The sequence below is a fragment of the Dipteris shenzhenensis genome, chromosome 28 (assembly GCF_047967505.1).
Source record: "Dipteris shenzhenensis isolate YYH24624 ecotype China chromosome 28, Dip_SZ_1.0, whole genome shotgun sequence".
Lineage (NCBI taxonomy): Eukaryota > Viridiplantae > Streptophyta > Polypodiopsida > Gleicheniales > Dipteridaceae > Dipteris > Dipteris shenzhenensis.
This window is the reverse complement of record NC_141623.1, coordinates 13,448,973-13,470,930: the sequence shown is the minus strand read 5'-3', so window position 1 is coordinate 13,470,930 and position 21,958 is coordinate 13,448,973. Positions and strand designations below refer to the sequence as shown.

Below are 21,958 nucleotides of genomic sequence, written 5' to 3'. Positions count from 1 at the left end.
TCACATTAGTAATAAACATAGAACTTACTCATTTGTAAACCTTAAATATATATCCTCCTTTATAAAGGAGGGCCATTGTGGAATTCACACCTTGTTAGAGATGAGCAATCTAAGGGATTGTTATAGTGCACGTCTAATTCTTACTGCTTTGGCACATGTATCATTTGCGTGTGGCCACAACGACGTCTCCTTTAGAATGTGTGCCTTGAGAATCAAGAGGAGTGCATGAGATGGGGGTGCGCTTCATTCGTCCAAAGTTGTTATGGCTTCCCCCCCCCACTCACAGCCCTAGCCATCTACGAGGGGCGGAATCGCTATGGTGGCAGGAGGGGTGTTCTTGACGGAAACAATCCAATGTGGGCAGCTAGTGGCCTAAGCAAACAGGTGGTAGGGTGTTTTAGGGTCCCGCGCAGGCTTTGCTGGTCCATTTTGACTAGCATGGGATAGGAATATTAGAGAAGCCCTCTAGGCCTTCGGTAGTCATTTTGAGGGAATTGCACCTTGGGATTTGTGATGATATGCTAGCGGGGAATTTTTTTTGGCCAAAACCGGTGAGGGGGGTTCGAGTTGCCACGAGAGATAAAAGAGAGCAAGTTGTCGATATCGATTCTTGAAATAACTCTACGAGTGTTTGAGTTGTTGCGTGGGATGCGGCTGTGAGGGAATCGAACGCGGGCAGCGAGCTCAGGTGAGGTGCGGCGGCTACGCTGCAGAAGTGGGTGAGAGGAGTCATGATGTGAGCAAGTAGGAATAGATACACGTGCCACAGAGTGAGTGCCACGTGCAGAGATGGGAAAGCAGCCAAAGAAATGGCGATTGACGTGCTCGCCTTGCCTTTCTCATCCCCATCCCCATCCCCATCCCCATCTCCATCTCCCTGTCAATGCTTGTAAGTTGTTCATCATCAGCAGCACAATTCTGCTCGGATGCTGTTTGATGATAGCATTTCCTGCTCTTCATTTCAGATTTGGTCCTTTCTTTTCTGCAACAATGGCGGCAAAAATTGCTCTGTGGAGAAGCTGAAAGAGCGTGATTGTGGAGAGTGTGCGTGTGTGTGTGTGAGAGAGAGCGAGAGAGAGGTGTGGAGGCACCGTCGCAGCTTTCATTTTCTTGAATCGCCTGCAAGACATTGCAGTGTGCGTGAGAGGGGCGCGGAGGAGACAACTGTTGCAGCTTCCTTTCTTGAATAGTCTGCCGAGAGACGGGAGAGATTTAGAGCAACTTTCGTCCTTGAAAAACCTGCAAGATCGAGTCATCCTCTGCCTAACTTTGGATGCACGCACACAAAGAATCAGCCTCGAAATCGTGTTCCGCAAGCTACTCAGAATAGCCGCCTGCATTCTCATCGATCACGTTCATCACGCTCGCATTCCGAGTTTTGCCATTCAGAATCTACAGAAAAGGTATATGCAGCTTGCGTTCAAAGAGAGCAAGCGACCTGTTGCACCCGAGACGACTTTCTTCAAAAATCCCCTTTGGTGATACCGACCATGAAGCAAGCTGGAAGCTCAACCGACAGGGGCTACTCCCCTTACCAGACGAGCGACCAGGAGTCGCAGGACACTGCACCTCTTTATCAGCAGCCCAGTGCTCCCAATTACTATGGCACGTTTCAGGGCAACCCAGGCTACCCCCAGCCTGCGCCTCCTGGCTTCCCTCAACCTGTACACCCCAGCCAGACTCCGCAATATGGCTACCAGACTGTCCCAGGTATCGTCTCTAGCAGGCTGTGATAAGTCTCTGCTGAAAGCTTTGTGAATCCTCTCATTGTTTGCTGACGGCTGCAGACTTATGGGTCTAGAGTTGTCATCTTTCAAATCTTTAGACTTATTGAGAAGTTTTTATTTCTGTCAAGGTAAACAACGAACTCCGTGCATACAACTTGGTCAAGTGCGATCCTTCGTGCGCTGCATCCGCGTTACCTTGAAATAGCTGGCACGAATTGCGATGGCATGGAATATACGTTAAATGTCTCTTGATAGGATACTATGTCTCAAAAAGGCTTTTTAGCCTTGTGAAAACATTTTTACAGTCAGATTCAAAGATACTAAGATCGTTCATGCTTGTCCATACATATGTAATTGTTGGATCCACCATTGTACATGTGCTAGGATGAGCAGAGATCTTGCTTTCATAAGTTTGTACTTTTTCTGAGGTTGGTCATTTTTGTGTGTAGGTTATCCGGTGATTGAGGGGAGACCTGCTGAGCAGCTTCCACGGCTTCCTTGTTGCGGAATCGGCGTTGGTTGGTTTTTGTAAGTATCTGTCTGGATAACTAGTAGCGAGTGCAAAATGAGAAGATTGATAGATCGATCTTTTATAAGCATCCATATATACTATTCTTCTACTACTTGCGTGAGAAACCTTTTCACGAGTGGCACTGTGCTTCACAGCTTCATCCATGTATGCATAACGAAGAGTATCTATAAGAAGGTGCCAATGCTTTTGTCGTAGCCTTGTCCAATTTGTCCTTGTGAGATGAGTCAGGGCATGCTTACTGTTCTATTTCTACTGCCTGCTGGTTACACAGCTCGTATATGACCTCTTCTTAGAGGCTTCTGGCTTGTATCTGAAAAGGAGATTGATTATGAGCTTGCCGGAATAAAATTATAGACCATGTAGTAATATGTTATAAAAACCCTGGGAATGAAGTTGAAGCTCAGCAGATGGGAGCGTTGGATGGATGAACCTAAATGAGTGAAGTTGAACCACAAAGAGGCAATAAGTTATTGAATCCCTGGCTGGAAGAAAGTCCTTGAGACTGGGGCAACACCGGCAGTTTGGTTTGGCCAACAAGTTTTGCAATGGTAAGCTCGAGAGAATCACTATGGTGGACTCCAATTCGTAGGATGTGTTGTGGATATTCAAAGCTCAATAATGAGGGACTGATCTCTATCCTGAGTTGCAAAGTCGATGACTTCTTGAATGCATGTGAGGATGAGATTTTGTATTGCCTGATTGAATACAAAATTCTCCGAGCTGCTAGGTACTTCTCAAGGTGATTATTATATGTGGTTTTGGAAGGAGAGAGCTGTTATCGATGGTGTGACACCAACATACGTCACCGATGGTGGCATGCCCATGGAGTGATGAAAGAATTTGGCATGGTTTTGGAAGAATCTGACATCACAATGTGCGAGATATGCAACTAGTAAGACTAATTGTTGTGATGGACACAAAAAGGTACCACACATGGGAACACCAAAAAGAAGATCGTAAGCAAGATAAGGCAATATGTCTCAAGTATGGTGCGAGCCTTGGAAAATCAGCATGTTCAAATTATTTATTTTGTGCTTGAAAGTTTGGAAGGAAGCAAAATGATAACTCATCATTGCTATGGATTCAAAAGGGATATATGGTATTGCATGCTATACAGAAGCCTAGCGAGTTTGGGATAGTTGAAATGAACAGAGGTTTCAAGGGGAATTCAAATCCATAAAAGCCAGCTATACAAAGGTTGCGATACCTTGGATGTTGCTAAAGATGAGCGTAGGAGAGCAAAGTTGAAGAAGATCGTAAGCAAGATAAGGCAATATGTCTTAAGTATGGCGTGAGCCTTGGAAAATCAATTATCAGCATGTTCAAATTATTTATTGTACTTGAAAGTTTGGAAGGAAGCATAATGATGACTCATCATTGCTATGGATGCAAAAGGGATATGGTATTGCATGCTATACAGAAGCTAGGGTTTGAGTCAAGCGTGAGAGCTTGGGAATTAGAGAGTTTGGGATAGTTGAAATGAACAGAGGTTTCAAGGGGAATTCAAATCCATAAAAGCCAGCTATACAAAGGTTGCAATACCTTAGATGCTGCTAAAGATGAGCATAGGAGAGCAAAGTTGAAAGCACTCTGTCTGAGGCTTGGAGATCTGCGATTGAGACCATAAGGCATTGCCTGGCCTTGGTAAGGTGACAGAGTTGGCTTTCAAGATCATTGGCATTGCATGTTTTTGCATGATCTTGGGTTTATCGGTTCAATTTCTCAATGGTGATGGAATATGTTGAGCTTTTGTATTCGGAGATTCCTGAGCGATTAGGCAAGGGAAGCATCAATGATGGTGGAAAGAGTGGTGAGATGTTGTGGAAGAGAAAAAAAGAACATGTTAAGGAAGGGGTTAGAAGGAAGGGAGAGGTGCGGTGAGGCAAGATATGGACAAATGTATTGGAGATCAAATGTTTTAGCCATAGATCCTCCACAAGAAATCTTGGAAGGGGCTGAGCTTGCAAGCTTGAAGGAGAACAAGCAAGCTAGTAAAACATAATGGAAATGGTCAAATCGTAAGGTTCCATAACTGTAGTTGAGGTAAGAGCATAGTAGGATCTAAAACACCCCCCTTATGGTAAGGGGTGTTAAGTGACTGTGGCACATCTCTTACTCGTAAGAGGTGTGAAAAAAAAACCTTTTTTTGGGGGTGGTGGTCTCATGCTTAATGCTCATCCACGCTCAAGTTCTTATGTTATGAGTTATGAGTTATATCATATGTGATACATGATGTCTCAATTGTATTCACACTTGCAATCTGTACTAGGTGTTAGGTGTTAAACGTCTCTAGACTCAATTGTCATGGTTCAAGGCAGTTTAAATTTCTGTAATGTAAGGCTTGTTAATGATGGTTATGTTTCCTATGAGTACGTATACATGTCTTGTGAATCTGTGATAGTTTTTAATTCTATTTCTCCCCCTTGGAAAAATAAAAATATACAAAATAACTAATCCATATAAATTTGAAGAGTGAGTCTTGTATCTTATGGACCTCTTACGGCACGCCTTTACACCACTACCTACCTTGGCTAAGGGTTTGCGAGTCCTTATTGACTATGCCAAAAGAGGAGCTGAAGTTTTATGCTTGAGCCTAGTGGCTTTTGCAAAGTCAACGAGTTATGCAAGGCCAATCCAATTTTGTGACTTTGCCACGGGTCGATCTGGTAGTCTTTGTTTCAATCCATAGTACCGGTAATATCCTTTAGTACTAGCAGGCTTGTGATGTACTCGTATTATTAGGCCTTGATTGTTCAAATTACCTCATTATCATGGAGGGTTTGGATTAAGTGTGTAGAGGACAACGTCAAATGCCATTAAGAGAGCAACCTCAATGCCTAAAGCTCGAATCCCTCTGCATAACCAAACATTATCCATTGGCTTAGTCAAAAGGTGTCTCACCATGATAGTATTGTAGTCATTGGGGTCTCCACTTTTGGTTGGGGAAGCTGATGCTAGATGCCCAAGATACTAGAAAGAATGAGCTATACAGCTTCATCATTGAAGGAGCTATCACTTTGAGGATTTTCGTGTTTGGTCTCTTTGCAAAGGTGGTCGACTGCTTGTCATGCCATCCATTATTTCAGATAGTCTTATAGGGATCTTTCTTGTTGGAGCTGACGTGTATGAAAGGACAAAAGTGGGAGGTAACCCATCAATTTGTACATAATTGACAAGGCCACCTTTTGGATCACCTCCTTTGCAAACTTTCATCAGCATCAAATCTTATTTCAGGGTGTGACTAATATTCTAGGAGACTGAGTTTAGGGGTCTTTATTAGGGAAGGATTAGCACACTTTTATTATCTTTACAAGGGTTCAAGGGTGAAGAAAGTGAGAATTTAAGGGTGGTTGTAATGCGCGCCAAGTCATAGAAATCAAGAATTCACACAAAAGACCAATTCGAAATTGGAGAAGACGGAACTTCTTTATTCCGATGCAGAACTATTACAAGAAAAAACACTTCAATTGGAAGAGAGAAGTACCATCTTGCCACCCTGGTCCTCTACCTCCAGTATCTCTCCAGTATCTCAATCACAATCTCAATCTCAATCAGAGGTGCAAAACGAATCACAATCTTAATCTCAAAATCTGTCTCTTGGTCTTGATCGCAGAATCGCATGGAAATTTGCACTTTTAAAATCAGCTCTTTTTCCCAGAGCGAACTTGCTTTTCTCAAACTGGAATCACTTTTTACAAAATTAGATGATTTAGACAATTTTTATAAACATAATTAAATAGTAAATACAATGGAAAATCAGCCATCTTTGAAGACCTCAAATGGTGAAGAATCAACTTTCGACTGCTCTATGATTCTAGTCTTCATTAAAATCCATTGCTTCTAGAACCATCTCTTTCCAGGACTCTATAGCTCCATGCACAAGATTAACCACGTAGCGGTGGCTATTGAGAACAATTGGGATACCCGCTTTTCCTTTTCCCTTACCATTGTTCAACGGACAAGCGTTCGACAAGTGACCCGGCTTGCTGCACTTGAAGCAGAGGCCCTTCGCTTGGACTTCCTCCTATGTTGGAGAATTGGTATGAGGCTCCTTAGCAAGAGCCCCGATATTTGCTTGTTGAAATTAGCCTTTTGAGGCTTAGAGTTACCGGCTCGACGGTTCGTACAGTTATCCTACAGACGAAGATCCAGTATCCTTGTTTCCAAAGATGCTATCATAAGACTTCGCAAAGTGGATAGCCTGATTCATTGTCTCTTCGGCTTTCATTCTGATTATCCTTTTGCAAACTACTTACAAAGACAAGCGTATTGTTCGTTGATTGAAGTTGGGAAAGTTTGCAGTGATGTCCCGAAAGTCTTGGATGTATGATTCCAGGGACTTTGTACCCTTCAACAAGTTCTGGAGCTTCTGAAAGTTGTCGTACTCATCAGGTTCTTGAAGGAATTATTTTGTGAAGGCTTCACAGAATTCAGCCCAAGATGTAGTGCACGCATGGGCTGATGCAGGGGGGCTAGGTGGCTATGGGAAAAAGTGTGGTATGCAGGCCACATACTTTACTTTCCTTTTAGAACTCTCCAAAAGGGTTGGTCCCGACGAAAAGTAGTTTTAGCACTTAAATTTAGCTTTGCTAAAAATGAATGGTAGAACTTTAGTTCTAGTAGGGATACTTTTAACATGCATACCACACATGGCACTTTACACAAAAGTACTCCTACTTGCATGCAGGCATGTAGCCACTTGTCAACTTTAGAACTCATGTGGCAGTCCCAGAAAAGTTTGCATGGCAAGTAAACACGCATGCACGCATTGTGCTTGCATGAAGCTTACTGACACACAATTCATGTCGTAAAGTAGAGGCTTTTAGCAGTCGCGACTGCTAAAGTAACTTTTTTAAGGCATGCAACCAACCTAAAAAGGTAATTACATGTTACACATGCAACCTGGTTGTTTAAAACAGATGTGCACTGTTTTAGGCTGTCTAATCTGCCTTCTACAGCCCTGTAACAGATTCGTGACAGTTCCAGGCTGGTAGATCCACTGCAAACAGGGAAATTCATCGCCCAAATTGCTTGCGGATTTCCGTTATTTGCAGTCGCATCACCTCCAACAGGTCCAACCAGTTCAACGATGGAATTTTTTGGCCTACCCTCGGGGAAGGTCTTAGTGATGGTTCGAGTTCCTCTCAAAGGGAAAATTAAGGAATTCAGCATTTTCTAAATTGGTGGTTTCAACTTCTGTGTTCAACCAGGGACTTTGAATAATAGAGTGTGAGGGAGATAGAGTAGGGAGTAGAGAGACTCACTGCACACACACAATAGTGGGGATAATCACAATGAGTGAGTGGTACCTCCCCAAGTACACACATATATATTATGGATAAGGTAGTAACCCTTAAGTACATCTAAGTACAAATGTGTACTTAGTGTACTTAAGTGTCCTACACTAAAGTACAACATAAAGTACTATTTACATAGGGTGGCCAGTGCCTTTACCCCAACAACCTCCCACTTAAAGGCAGTGTGCCCTCAAGGAGAGAAAGAATATTGGCCTCAACCAATACCCATAAGAGATCTGCAGTGTGCAAACCTCTCTGCAGCTAACCCTTTGGTTAACAGATCTGCCGGATTGTCATCTGTATGCACCTTAACAAGCTTAATTTGCTTGTTTTCAAGCACCTCCCTGATAAAGTGATATTTCACATCTATGTGCTTCGTCTTTGCATGAAAGACAGGATTACGTGCCAACTGTATGGCACTCTGACTGTCACAATGCAACAATGGAATCTCCAATGGATAACCCAAATCTGCCACTAACCGAGATAGCCATATAGCCTCCTTGCATGCCTCAGTGGCTGCAATGTATTCTGCTTCTGTGGTAGACAATGCAACGCATTGCTGCATTCTAGATACCCACGACACTGCACCTCCAGTGAAAGTGAAAACGTATCCGGTAGTAGACTTCCGGGTATCAGGGTGACCGGCATAATCAGAGTCTGTATAACCTTGCACTTTTGCATCTTGACTGCCGAAACATATACACAAGTCCTGTGTACCCTTCAGGTATCTCATGACACCTTTTACTGCATTCCAATGCTTTTTGCCAGGTTTAGCCATGTATCTGCTAACCACTCCCACTGCAAACGCAATATCGGGCCTGGTTGCAACCATAGCATACATGAGACTGCCACATGCTGATGCATACGGAATCTTTGACATCTCAGCTTTTTCAGCATCTGTCTGAGGGCTGTCCAAAGCACTGATTTTCACATAAGGAGGCAATGGAGTACCAATACTCTTCCCCCCCTCCATGTGAAATCTCTGCAAGACCTTGCCAATATATTCCTTCTGAGACAAGTATAGCAACCGCTTTTCCCGATCCCGAAGTATCCGCATACCCAATATATGGTTGGCATCACCAAGATCTTTCATATCAAAGGTCTGGTGCAATCTCTTTTTCAAGGCATTCATCTCATTATGAGATTTTCCAGCAATTAACATGTCATCCACATACAAAATGAGGATAAGTAAACTGCCATCTGAAGCTTTCTTGGTATACAAGCAGTGATCAATGTCACTTCTCCTGTAACCCTGGGTTCGCATGAATGTATCAAACTTATGATACCATTCCCTGGGTGCCTGCTTTAGACCATAAAGACTTTTCTTTAGTTTGCATACAAGCTTCTCTTTGCCCTTCACTGTAAAACCCTCTGGCTGCTGCATAAAAATTTCCTCATGTAAATCACCATGAAGAAATGCTGTCTTGACATCCATTTGGACCAAGTCCATATCTGCATGTGCAACCAATGCTAATACAGTTCTAAGTGTTGTCATCTTAACAACAGGAGAGAATATCTCGTCAAAGTCAACACCATATTCCTGCTTGAACCCCTTGGCAACCAGTCTGGCTTTATGCCTTGGCTTTTCACCAGGTGTGACCTTAAGTCGATAAACCCATTTGCATGGCAGTACCTTCTTACCAGTAGGCAAGGATACCAATTCCCAAGTGCCATTCTTGTGAAGGCTGTCCATTTCAGCCTTCATAGCAAGATCCCATTGAACCTTGTCTGCCCTCTGCCTAGCCTCTCTGTAGCATGAAGGCTCTCCACAATCAGTGAGCATCAAATAATCAATGCCTGGAACAAATCTTTCTGGCTGCTGCGTCGGTCTAGTTGACCTTCTAACCCAATGACCATCGTCTTGAGCTGGCTGTCCAGCCTGTTCATCACCCAGATAAGGTGGCTGTCCCATGTCTCCTGGCTGCATTTGCATGTCAGGAAGATCACCTAACTGTGCTTCATCCATTGGGATGTCTTCTGCCATACCTGGCTGTCCATTAGGACCTGCTGCAGCATCATTTAATGGCTGGTTATGCTGCTGTTGTGGCTGATTTACAGCCTGTTCGTGTTGCCCATGATGCCTGTTATCATCAATAGTTACTTTTAAAGGTCCCTGCTGTACAACAGGTTCCTTGAACATGATGGTTTCATCAAACACGACATCATTGCTGCGTATAAGTTTTCTGTTCTTGGGATCCCAAATCCTGTAGCCCATCTCACCTTTGTCACCGTAACCTAGGAATATGCATTTAAGAGACTTTGGATCCAGTTTAGTTCTGTCCTCCCTGCGTACATGCACATACGCGACACAACCAAAGACCCGTAGGTGTTTGTAAGACGGAGGCTTGCCTGTCCATGCCTGTTCAGGCACACCGCCACATAGTCTCTTGTTTGGTGACCTGTTAATAAGGTGCACAGCTGTCTTTACAGCTTCAGCCCAAAATGTGTGGGGCAATGCAGCATGTGACAACATGGATCTGACTTTCTCTTGAATGGTCCTGAACATTTTTTCAGCTGTACCATTCTGTGGAGGATCATATGGTGCAGACAACACCCTTTGAATACCCTTTGCCTCACAGAATTCTTGAAATTCTTTGGACAAATACTCTCCACCATTGTCAGATCGTAAGGCTTTCAGTTTTTTGCCTGTCTCATTTTCGACCAGTGCAACAAACTTAGTGAAAGCCTTGAACGTATCACTCTTCTTTCTGAGAGTGTAAACCCACACTTTGCGGGTGGCGTCATCTATGAATGACAGTATGTACTTTGAACCTCCTAAAGAGAGTGTAGGCATCTCACACACATCTGTATGTACTAGCTCCAAGAGCTGTAATTTCTGATCTGACCTTCTCTTATGAGGTATTTGTACTTGACGACCGTAGAGACAAAATTCACATTTCTGTAAATCTGAATATTTTAGACTCGGCAAGTAACCAAAATGAGCCAATTGCTCCATTCCCTTAATACTCATATGGCCAAGCCGGCTATGCCACAATGAAATCTTTGGCAGCTCGGTGGCATTTACATCAGAATGCGGACAATGTCCAGCATGAAGTGAGTACAAAGTATCAACCTTAGGACCCCTGGCAATAGCCATTGCCCCTTTGCTGATTTTCCATTTCTGACTGCCAAAGGTGGTTTGATAACCATCGTCATCCAACAACCCTGTGGAAATCAAGTTTTTCTTCACCTCAGGAACATGCCTGACCCCTTTGAGCATTAACTGCTGGCCATTTTCAAGCACAAGCCTGACATCACCTATGCCAATGATAGAACATGCATGGTTATCACCAAGAAAGACCACTCCCTTTTGCCCTCCTGCATATCTGACAAACAGATTTCTGTAGGATGTCACATGAAAGGAAGCACCTGAATCTATAATCCAGGAAAACATATCTGATCCATCACCAGCATGAAGTGTATGAGCCTCCAGTGAAGAGGTGAAGCATATCTCATGTCCACTGTCACTGTCACTAACATAAGTAACATTCAGCTCCTCTTTTTCTTTGCCCTTAGACTTGCCTTGAGCCTTGCCTTCTTTGGCTCTCTGGTCATTCTTCTTTTGAAAACACTTTTTCTCAATATGTCCCTTCTTGCCACAATAGTTGCATACAAGATCACTCTTAGAGCGGGACTTGCTCCTCTCTCTTTCTTTGTCTTTTCCACGTGTTTTGGACCTGCTGCGTGCATTCAAAGCATTTGACTTCCCAATAGCATTGTTCTTTCTGTTCATCTCTTCCTGTAGAAGAGCACTCTCCACATCTGCAAATAACAGAATGGCTTTTGAGTTGCTGGTAGAAGTCCTGAATGTGTCCCATGACTCAGGTAGAGAACATAGGATGAGTGTAGCTTTCAGCTCATCATCGAGCTTCAACCCCTGGTTGATCACCTGGCTGAATATGCTGTTAAACTCAATAATATGAGTGGACATAGCTGTCCCCTCCTTCATTTGAAGACCAACAAGCTTTTTTAGCCAGTAAGCTTTTCCCGTGGCACTTTTCTTGGCATAAGTATCCTCAAGACGTTGCCACATCTCCCACGCAGTAGGTTCATCCCTGATGCCTACAACCAGTGAATCAACAACTGTAAGCATAATGGTAGACCTGGCCAAGCCGTCCATCTTCTCCCACTGCTCATCAGTAACGTTGGAGGGCTTAACACCCTTCTCCTTTATAGGCTTGTACTGGTCCTTCTGCATCAGCACATTGTAGCATTGTGTCCTCCATATGTCGTAATTTTTAGCTCCTTCGAGCTTCTTTATCTGAAACAAGGACGACACGTCGCTGCCGGAACTCATGGTAAAGAAAGTAGAGTTTGACTCCCTGTAGTCGTGCAATTAAGCACTAGTCACTCCAAGAAAATTCCCCCGCAGCGGAAGTACGATCAAAAGTGAACTTGGTACTGTTTCAGTGGCACAAAACCAACTGAATATTTTTCTCCCACTTGCTGCAGAAACAGTACAGCAAGCTGTTCCTGTCTTTTTTCGCTGGCGAAAGTGCGGTACAGCTGCGTCAAATCGCTCCAGAAAAATCCAGAACTGATATAATAAAAAAAAGCAGTACTTTTTGACTTTTCTGATAGTCAAATATGGTCAAACCTGCTGTTTGACAGTCCCGGACTGTCAAAAAACAGTAACTGTAAATCTCTGATTTTTTGATGAAAATCTTTGATTTTAGACCTTCATATGCTTCAGATACTTCCCCCCCAACTGAATTTGCAGTTTGGAAGTAAGGTGGCTCAAAAGCCCTTTGAATGCATGAAGAAAATCAGGAATGTGACCTCCAATTTGAGAGATTGACCTTTGATCAAACAGTGTAAGTCAAATTTGCACTTTCAAAGCATAATAGTGCTCCACAAGATAGCCTGATGCATGTAGAGTGCTCCCACTTGACAAATTGCCGGTCAGGCTACAAAAGCCCCAAATTTGACTAAAGTCAAACTTGGTCAAAATCGACCAAATCTGTACCAAATGCGATTGGACTTTCAGCAACAAGCTAAAGCATTTGTCACAAGCATAATAGCATCAAAAGCCCCTTGAATTGGCAGCACATTCCGTGCATGGACACAGTAAATGGCATCAACTGCTACTGCTCACACAAGGCGTTTGACTGCAAATCCATTTAGTTGCATCCAACAAAGCATACACTGCAAGTATCAAGTACAGATCTGTCCAATGCATACTCTCAGTGCCACCACTGTGTACAATCACTGGCCAAGTGATAAGACCTGTCTCAACACTGTTTGCGGCATAATGCCTCAGTGCGAGTGTAAGCCCTGCCCCAAATAGAACACCTTGCGTACCTTTGCACGGTACCCTGCCTGCTGTACTATGCACTCGATTTTAGTGCAAAACAGTACCTTCGAAATGTTGACAGAGAACTTGTTCCTGCTTTGATTTGGAGTGCACGCAGCTGTTGCAAGATATCTTCAGCACATTGGATTTCGATGCTGGATTCCACGTAGAGGAGGAGACCTACAGCACTAGCCTCGCCGATGCAGCCGCGCCTTGCAGCCGTGGCCTGCGACCTACAGTCCTGGCCACGCCGATGCAGCCGCGCCTTGCAGCCGTGGCCTGCGCCTTGCAGCCGCGCCCTGCGTCCTTGCAGCCGCCGCTGCAGGCGCGCCTTTGCGCGTTGCCTACGCTGTTGCAGCTGCACCCTGCGCACTTGCAGCCGCCGCTCGCGTTCCGTCCGTCGTTGCAGCCGTTGCAGCCGCCGTTCGCGTTCCGTCCGTACGACCCGCGCTTGCAGCCGCCCTTCGCGATCCGTCCGTACGGTTGTACGGACGTCGTACGGCCGTACGGATCGGTCCGTACGGAAGGGGTAGGATAGGGAGAGGAGGGAGTGGAAGTGGAGGGAGAGAGCCCGTTGGCTCTGATACCAGTTAATAGAGTGTGAGGGAGATAGAGTAGGGAGTAGAGAGACTCACTGCACACACACAATAGTGGGGATAATCACAATGAGTGAGTGGTACCTCCCCAAGTACACACATATATATTATGGATAAGGTAGTAACCCTTAAGTACATCTAAGTACAAATGTGTACTTAGTGTACTTAAGTGTCCTACACTAAAGTACAACATAAAGTACTATTTACATAGGGTGGCCAGTGCCTTTACCCCAACATTGAAATCAGCTCTAAATTTGAATTCCTGGCTGCAAAGAAGGCGCAAACTTCAGAGCTTACAACAACTATGAAGTTGTGCAGGGAATCATCCCTTTCTCTGCTCTAATCGCTTCCTAGCTTCTACCCTCGCAAGGACTTCAACAAGAATATCTGATAAATTCCAGCAAGCTGAAACGATCCAAAGAAAGCATGTTGCAAACAGCCCCTACTGCCATACCTCAATGCAAAACAAATCGATTTCAAGCATCCTCGAATTCTCCACATCTGTGTCTGGCACACACACACACACACACATGCAATTGTAGAAGTCATGCAAACAAACGAAGCTATAACAAACAAGAAGTCAGATATGGCTTTGATACCAAATGAAACAACCCCTAGGTTAGTCATCGCTTACCTAGGGCTCTAGGACCTCCTCTATGTTTGTGCTAAGCTGCAAACACAATCGATCGTTTGTATACAAACACGGTCACACATATGGTGTTAGCTAGTGCATCACCACCCAACTGTAGATCCCTTAGGATCATTCCCAAGCTAGAGTTCAGGCACCTCTGACCATAGTCCATCCCAGATAATACAACGCGTCCGATAGCACACAGCACCATCTGCGCACAGATGCGTTAGGAGACACTGGTCTAGACAGGCTTTCAACCCACCTAGGTATTCTTGGAAGGCCCCACTCCCAAGAATGACTCGTCACCCAAGTGAGTAACGACTCACTTATATAGATGTAGGTTGTCTTAGGTGTCTCAAGCGTAAGACCACCCTTAGTGTACCAAGGTACCACGTGTCCTAACTATCATACGGTTAGAACACGAGACCATAGGTTAACTTGACTTCCGTAACACTAGCCATGTTCTGTCCATACGTGGACATCACACGCGCGTGCACACTTTTTTTTGGGGTGAAACTAAATTGTCCTTATATTACAAAGAACAGTCCCATGAAAAGGGACAGCCATTTACACACTTTTTTTTTGGGGTGAAATCCATGTGTCTTTATAGTACAAAGAGGCTGTCTCCAAAGTGGACCCTCTAGAAGGACCACAATCATCGGGTCTGGTGTGATCCCCCTCTGGCTAAATATCAGTTCTTCCGTGCCTCTTTACGACAATCATTTAATGATTGTTTGCAAGCGTGGGACATAGATTATCCGGCCTCCTTGTCTTGTAAAGATGTCTTATGATGTTTGGAGTTCTTAGTTTTGGGACGGTTTTTGTAATATATTGACAGATGGATTTCACCCCAAAATAAAAAAAGTGTGCGGGGCACGCACACACATATATACACGTATATATATGTATGTCATGTCTATTCCTTGTTCTCGTCTGTCAACCTAGTTGAAGCTGCACATTCCAAGTAGCATGGTACTTTTCATTCTTTCCCACAGAACTAGAGATATGAGAACCATAAATGCCTAATTCTCCACCCCTCAACTTGATGTTGTAAATTTGTTGAATAGAAAATTTATTTAGACCTTATATGACCATGTTTATGGTACAAGTTCTCATTAAATTCTAAGTTAAAATTAGAATTCTCCAACCTTTGTCATCTCCCATCTGTAAAGCACTTGCAATGAAGGCTCCGATGATCATTGACCAAAGGTTGGAGTGGCCTAATTTTAAATGCTTCAATGCTATGCTTAAAATTTTGCTGCCAATGTAGCCAAGAAGACGCTCAGGGTATTTCCACCTCATCATTTTACACATGCTTTTGTCAAATGGGCGGCAGTGAGCCTGTGGGTGAAGCTAATATTGAAACTGGAGTCCTTGAAATGACTACGAGTATAGGTTGGCAAAATAACATGAGGTGAACTGTGTGACCAGCCACATACAGGTGACTACCATTGGGAACTCAATGGGAGACCTGTTGACAAGCCATCCATTCATGACTTGCAGGTTGCTGCAGCCCAAGTTACACATTCTGTTGCCACATGCTCTTACATTCAATCATCATGTCGATCTCGTCCAGGAAGGAGAATCTTTACACACAACCTCTAAGAGTATGAGTAGTGATACTATTCCAAGTTTGGTAACAAAGAAATATCGAATATCAATATGCCTAAATTATAACGTTGTAAAGCTTCAGCAAACGTTTCCCATAAAAGTGATGGAAACATGGTGTGTGTGTGTGTGAGAGAGAGAGAGAGAGAGAGAGAGAGAGAGAGAGAGAGAGAGAGAATGATACTCAAATGTAGACACCATGAAAGGCTTTCATTCATTCATCATCATCAATGAGACAAGTCAAGTACAAGCCTTTATAGGCTAGACACTCATTGAAAGTACCAAGTGCATATGGGATAAGTCCCATGGTGACAAGTGGCGCTCACACATCAAATGACTACTATATCTCCTAGGACAACACATCACACAACACACCAACACACTCTTTGGCTATGATTTCTCCAGCATCCCCCTTCAGAGCAAAGAGTGTGAGACCCAACACGTTTAGAAGTCGACCGATCCCCCCTCCACCGCAATACTGTGAAGAGCAAGTCCAACTATCCAACACCTCCTGTGTAATAGTGACTTCTCAGTCAGTGTGCGATTGGTAAAAGTAGACCATGACTCGGCGTCACCCCCCCTTACTCTGAACTCGGTGGTCAACACCATCATACCAAAGTAAAAAACCATACAATCATTTTTGGGGGACAACCTGTGGGAGAGTATCTCTTATTGACTCCAAATGCATTCAATGCGACTGGTAAAAGTAGACCATGACTCGGCGTCACCCCCCCTTACTCTGAACTCGGTGGTCAACACCATCATACCAAAGTAAAAAACCATACAATCATTTTTTGGGGACAACCTATGGGAGAGTACCTCTTATTGACTCCAAACGCATTCATTTTAGTGGGACAACTCAAGGCTGAGAACCTTTACACAAAAACACATAGCATATAGGGCCTAGAAAGCCCAAGAATCCCAGTCATAATGCTCCTCAAGAGAGAGGCCGTGAACCTCAGCTGTGGCTGCATGGATCTCCTCAGGGGACTCTTCAAGTTTGGCTCGTTCTTCAGCAATAAGATTGGCTTGGTGCTTCTCTTGTTCAGTTCGTTCTTCTTGAAGCAATTAGCCTCAATATATCCTTTTCTTTTACAAAACCTGCAAATAATATTCTTGTTGGTCTTCCATTTGTCTGTGGAAGCAAATGCTTGATCACCAGCAGAGGCACGAATAGCTTCTTTATTACGACGGTCCTTCTCAATGAGTAGAGCCACCATATCATCAAACGTGGTAGTGGCAAGGCGTAGGACTTTAAGTGTTTGTTCAAAGTGTGGTATCCCGTGCATAATCTTCATAAGGACAGCCATCTTATCTTCATCATGAGGCCCGCTTTTCAAACTTAAGAGTTGTTGAACAAGGGATTGAGATGATCACTCAACTCATCACTCTCTTCCATTTTCAAATCATAGAACTTGAGCTTCAAACAGACTTTGGAGTTGGTGATTTTATTACCAAATAATGTCTCAAGGCGATCCCAAATCTCCTTACAAGTTGACTTGAAGTCCACATGATGGATGAGAGGGTCAGCCAAGCAAAGACCAATGAGGGCAATGGCTCTTGCATTATGCTGCTTCCATAACTTGCGTTGTTGGTGATCAAGGTATCAACTTTGTCGTCCTCAACAACATCCCGAACTCCTTCACACATAAGGAGCAGTTGCATCTTGATTCGCCATGTGGGAAAGCCTTCCCCCTTGAACTTTCCATGAGCAAGGAACCAGCAGACAAGGAAGTCATGATGGAAAATGGCTTCGTGAAGGCGGGCAGCAAACTGAAATGAATAACCAGAAAATAAATGTGCTGGTCTCGGGCTCTGAAATGGATCAGCAGCCTTCACAAATGCAAGGCGGTCGAAGAAATGCTTGAGTAAACCTTTCCAGCAGATGGTCAATGGCCTGGGAGGCTCCAAAATGCAAACCCTACTAAAAACACAGCAAGAAAACCAGAACTGAACCAGAAAAAGGAGCTGTTGTGGTCGTTATAACTGCTCGAAGTGCTGCAGCAGGTCCGAAATAGCAGGACCGCTCTGAACTGTTCTAGCAGGTCAAAACGTTTGCTGTGGGTGTGCTGGAGTGCTGGAAATAGCTTGAAAATAGCTCTGCTGAAGGTGGCTATACAGCAGCAGCTCAGAAAACCCTAGATTCGGTGATGAAACCCTTGAATGACCGTGCGTGCAGGAAACACCTTGGGAAATGCGCTGACTGGCAAGCAGGGAGGTTGCCCAAGAGCCTAGCTACAGTTCCAAGAGGGCTTGAATGAAGGCGGCTATGAAGGCAGCAAGGAATGAAGAGGCTGTTGGCTATTTAGGAGGTGAAAACAGAAGTAAATGGTTGCAAGGAGGAGGCAGACTAGAGGCGAAAAGAGCTAGCTGAGAGGAGGGGAGAGCATAGGCGAAATTAGGGTTAGGGTTGAAAAGAAGATGACGTGGCAGGGCAGATTAGGGCAGGACTAACCTGGCTCTGATACCATAAAGGAAACATGGAGAGAGAGAGAGAGAGAGAGAGAAGAAATGATACTGAAATGTAGACACCATGAAAGGCTTTCATTCATTCATCATCATCAATGGGACAAGTGAAGTACAAGCCTTTATAGGCTAGACAGACACACTCAAGTACCTAGTGCATATGGGATAAGTCCCATGGTGACAGGTGGCACTCATACATCAAACCACTAGATCTCCTAGTACAGCACATCAGACTACACACCAACACACTCTTTGGCTATGATTTCTCCAACAAAAAGATTGTCTTAGAAAGCATACTTATGTTACGTTCAAGGGGGACAGCAATGATCCCAGCGTAGCATATCTACCTTCATAGGACCAAATTGTTTCTTTTAAGAAGTCAAGATCATGAAGAATGCGTGTGCACGTGTGTGTTTTCTCTCTCTCTCTTTCTCTCTCACAACACACTTTTTTTCTGTAAGAACTCTCTCTCTCTCTCTCTCTCTCTCTCGTTACAAATACATATTGAAGTTTACTGAAGTGATTATATTGCTTAGAAATTTCTTGTTGTGTCAAAAACTTCAATACATTTCTCTGCTGTATAGTGTGTGTTTTTAAAGCACAATTCTCTGTTACATGGCAGGTTTATTATTGGATGGTTTCTAGCTTCAATTCCATGGTATGTTGGAGCCATCATTCTGATTTGCACAAGGCATGACCACCGAGAGCGTGTTGGCCTTGTCTGTTGCACCGTAGCTGTAAGTGTCATTTCAATAACTGTCAGTTCCTTCGTTGTGGATGTGATATTTTGCATGAGATTTTTCTCTAATCTTCTCCATAGTCAATCTTTTTTGTATGAGTAAAATATTATGCACAGGAAGAATCCTAATTAGAAAGAAGCGAAAAGGGAAGACAGGAAGAAGGTATATCAATGTTGCATGGCTTGTGTCACATGCACATTATTCAGACTAAGTTTTAGTTACTCTAAGCCACAAACACAGGAATGGGAAAGGAAGTCAGATGCAAAAGGCTAATTTATTGAGAGTTTGGGCATGGTTGTCCATTCTTGAACATACTACTTAGGCTTGAGAAGGTCTTCTTGACCAGGATAGACTGGGACAAAATGTTTTTAATTTGATGAAGGTATTACTTGCCCCAAAGGGTAGGGCTACCTCTGCTTGATAATCTCAGAAATAACCAACCCTGGCATCTGCAGTTTAAGGTTGCAGAGGCTCTGGGAGTATCTCCCAAGCAGCTTGTTCTGGACATTGTGTCAGAGAGTAAGAGCTGTTGAAGACTCAGACTTAGTGAGCTTAATCTTCATTTCATTAACTCCAAGAGTTAAGCTGCCATCTGCCATGATAGATTGAATATCCTGCAATGATGTAATTTTCATTGTTGGTTAAGCAAGCTTGATGATCTCCCCTGCAATGATTTAATTTTCATTGTTGGTTCAATGATTTAAGTTTCATTGTTGGTTCTGCAAGCTTGCCCTGTGTATGGTGAATTTTTTTGGTCAAGAGGTCTGGTTTGAAAGCAACCACCTTGAGGAGGGAAGAAGCGGTGGTTCTGAAATTTTTTGCCATGATCGAGTGAAGGCCAATCCTCTCCTCCAATAATTAGGTATTAAAAGATAGTTTTGTCTTCTTTATTGTTTGAAGGGCTTTTCGTTAAGGTCTTTCTTGAAAGCAAAACCTCGAAGAGAGCAGCGGCATCAGTTGCTCTGATAGACAGAAGACTAATGAGGTCTTTCTTGAAAGCACGAGCTTGAAGAGAATAGCAGCAGCAGTTGCTATGATAGACCGAAGACTAATCCTTTCCAGCTTTGGTTAAATTGATGAGGAGCTACTTATGTCACTGTTAACGTAACAATTTTGAGGGCTTATAGCTACCTGTTGTGCTTCTATGTGGCATGGGTTTAGCATGATATCCTGTTCCCCACACCCCTGACTTACTTTTTTACTCTTACATCGGATTGTGTGGCTATTGGCCTGGGAGTGTTCCAATGGTTCTCCTCCCCCCTTGGAGTCCGGAGTTGCCTGTTTATGTTGGATTGGTTAGCATGACATCCTGTTCTGTCTCTGTTTCTGTGGAATTGTTGCCAAGTTTCAATTCGAAGCCATCTTCCAAAGCTCGCAACACTTGTAGCAGGAGTAAATCTTGTAATAAATTGTTATAGGTGTCGTGGTTTGAAAATATTTTATTTATATAGGATGTATGCAAGAAGCAATCTAATTGAAATTGTACCGTTATGACAGGCTATTTTATCACTCATTGCCATTATTGTTGGTAGTACACACGCCGGTTGATTATTGGAGGACAAAACCGAAGACTCGACCAAGAATGAATATGTTACAGTGATGTATTCAATTCTAGGGTCTACTTCTGTGCAGTGCAGCTGGCATGTACTCAAAGTGGATGCACGATAAATTTGTGCTATACTTGCTGCATACGTTTGTTTGAACTTAATTTTGTTGTGTGGAAGTTGCTAATCTTGTAGAAGTCAACCTAAAATAGATGTTTGAGTTTAAGTACGCTTCATTTTTCATCTATGTGTACCTTGTTTTTTGTCAAGTCTCTTAAGTGAGCAGAGCCTAGATGGGTTTTCATGTCCCGGCTTGTAAAATAATGTTATTTTATTTCTCATAATGGTCAAATTTTTGTCATGGATTTTGAGGTTGCAGCCTTTTCTTAGGGTCTTTGGTCCAAGGGATTGAGAGGTCTGCAGATTCCTGGATCTGTGTATCCATGACGATCACCAAAGTGCCCTAATATGTTAGTTTATAACTCATGCTGCTAAGTCAAAGCTTTAAGTTTTCAAAATAAAACTCAGCATGTGGATCTATAGAATGCGGCAATATAGGATGGACATTCGTATCTTTTTCTTGTGAGTTATGTATGTTTGCTTACAACTGTAATAGGGAGAAGCCTCATTCACTCTGTCGCCTACTAACTGCTGATTGAATAGAGATAGACCTGTAAAGAGTACACACAAATATGTGCTGTTGCTGTGTGGGGGTGTGTTGAAACTGCGGTGGGATTGGGTTGCAGCCATGGAATAAGAGCAGATTCCAAGAAGGTGAAGTGTATTAAGGGATTGGCCCACTTGGCCCACCCCCACACAGTTGAGGGGATTCCTTGGGCTAGCTTCCTTCTACAAGAGGTTCATGGAAGGCTTTGCAGAAATTTGTTGCACCCCTTATTGACCAGTCAAAGACAAAAGCTTTCTTCTGGTTTGCCCTTGCAGAGAAAGGCTTCCAAAACCTTAACGATGCCCTGACATCAACACCCATCCTTGTATGCATAGAATTTTCCCAGCCTTTTATTATTGAAGCAGATGTTGGTGGATGTGGCATCGGGGCTGTTCTTAAGCGGAGTCAATCGCTTTCTTCTTTAGTGTTACCGGGAGAGAGCTCTGGAGTAAAGGGCCGTGGAGATCGATAGCTGAAAGACCACTATAGCCACCTGCTCAAACAACACTATAGCCACCCGCAAACAGAGGACGAATACCACTATAGCCACCCACAAACAGAGGGCAAACACCACTCATGAAGTTATAGCCTATGAAAGCCGCTAATTGGATGTCAAGGAGTCAAAGTATCACATTTATGACCTAGCTGCATGCAATTAAAAGTGGCATCATGACATTTATAGCAGCTATTTTATGGCCGAAATTGACCATAGTACTCTCAGATACTTCCTATCTCGGACCTAGCTATCTCTTAAGCAGAGACGGTGGTGCAAAATCATGATATTGATATTGGATATAAACTGGGCAAAGAGAAATAGTGGTAGACTTACAGAGACTTTGTAAGATGTGGGTTGCTCT

At 43.5% G+C, this 21,958-nt stretch overlaps 1 protein-coding gene across 1 annotated transcript; it reads left to right on the top strand.

Moving 5' to 3' along the window:
• The first annotated feature begins 832 nt into the window (after positions 1-832).
• LOC147883197 (large ribosomal subunit protein eL20z-like) lies at positions 833-20,812 on the top strand. Its single transcript, XM_087400069.1, has 4 exons — positions 833-1,710; positions 2,177-2,255; positions 18,773-18,887; positions 20,388-20,812. The coding sequence occupies exons 1-4, from the start codon at positions 1,491-1,493 to the stop codon at positions 20,436-20,438; spliced, it is 465 nt and encodes a 154-aa protein (XP_087256195.1). The 5' UTR covers positions 833-1,490; the 3' UTR covers positions 20,439-20,812.
• The last annotated feature ends 1,146 nt before the right edge of the window (positions 20,813-21,958 follow it).

Bases quoted from the DNA above. Each gene is read 5' to 3' on its own strand.
- LOC147883197 (XM_087400069.1), top strand. From the start codon at position 1,491: ATGAAGCAAGCTGGAAGCTCAACCGACAGGGGCTACTCCCCTTACCAG. The intron at 1,711-2,176 runs GTATCGTCTCTA...TTTTGTGTGTAG, and splicing joins TGGCTACCAGACTGTCCCAG to GTTATCCGGTGATTGAGGGG. The intron at 18,888-20,387 runs GTAAGTGTCATT...CCGTTATGACAG, and splicing joins TTGTCTGTTGCACCGTAGCT to GCTATTTTATCACTCATTGC.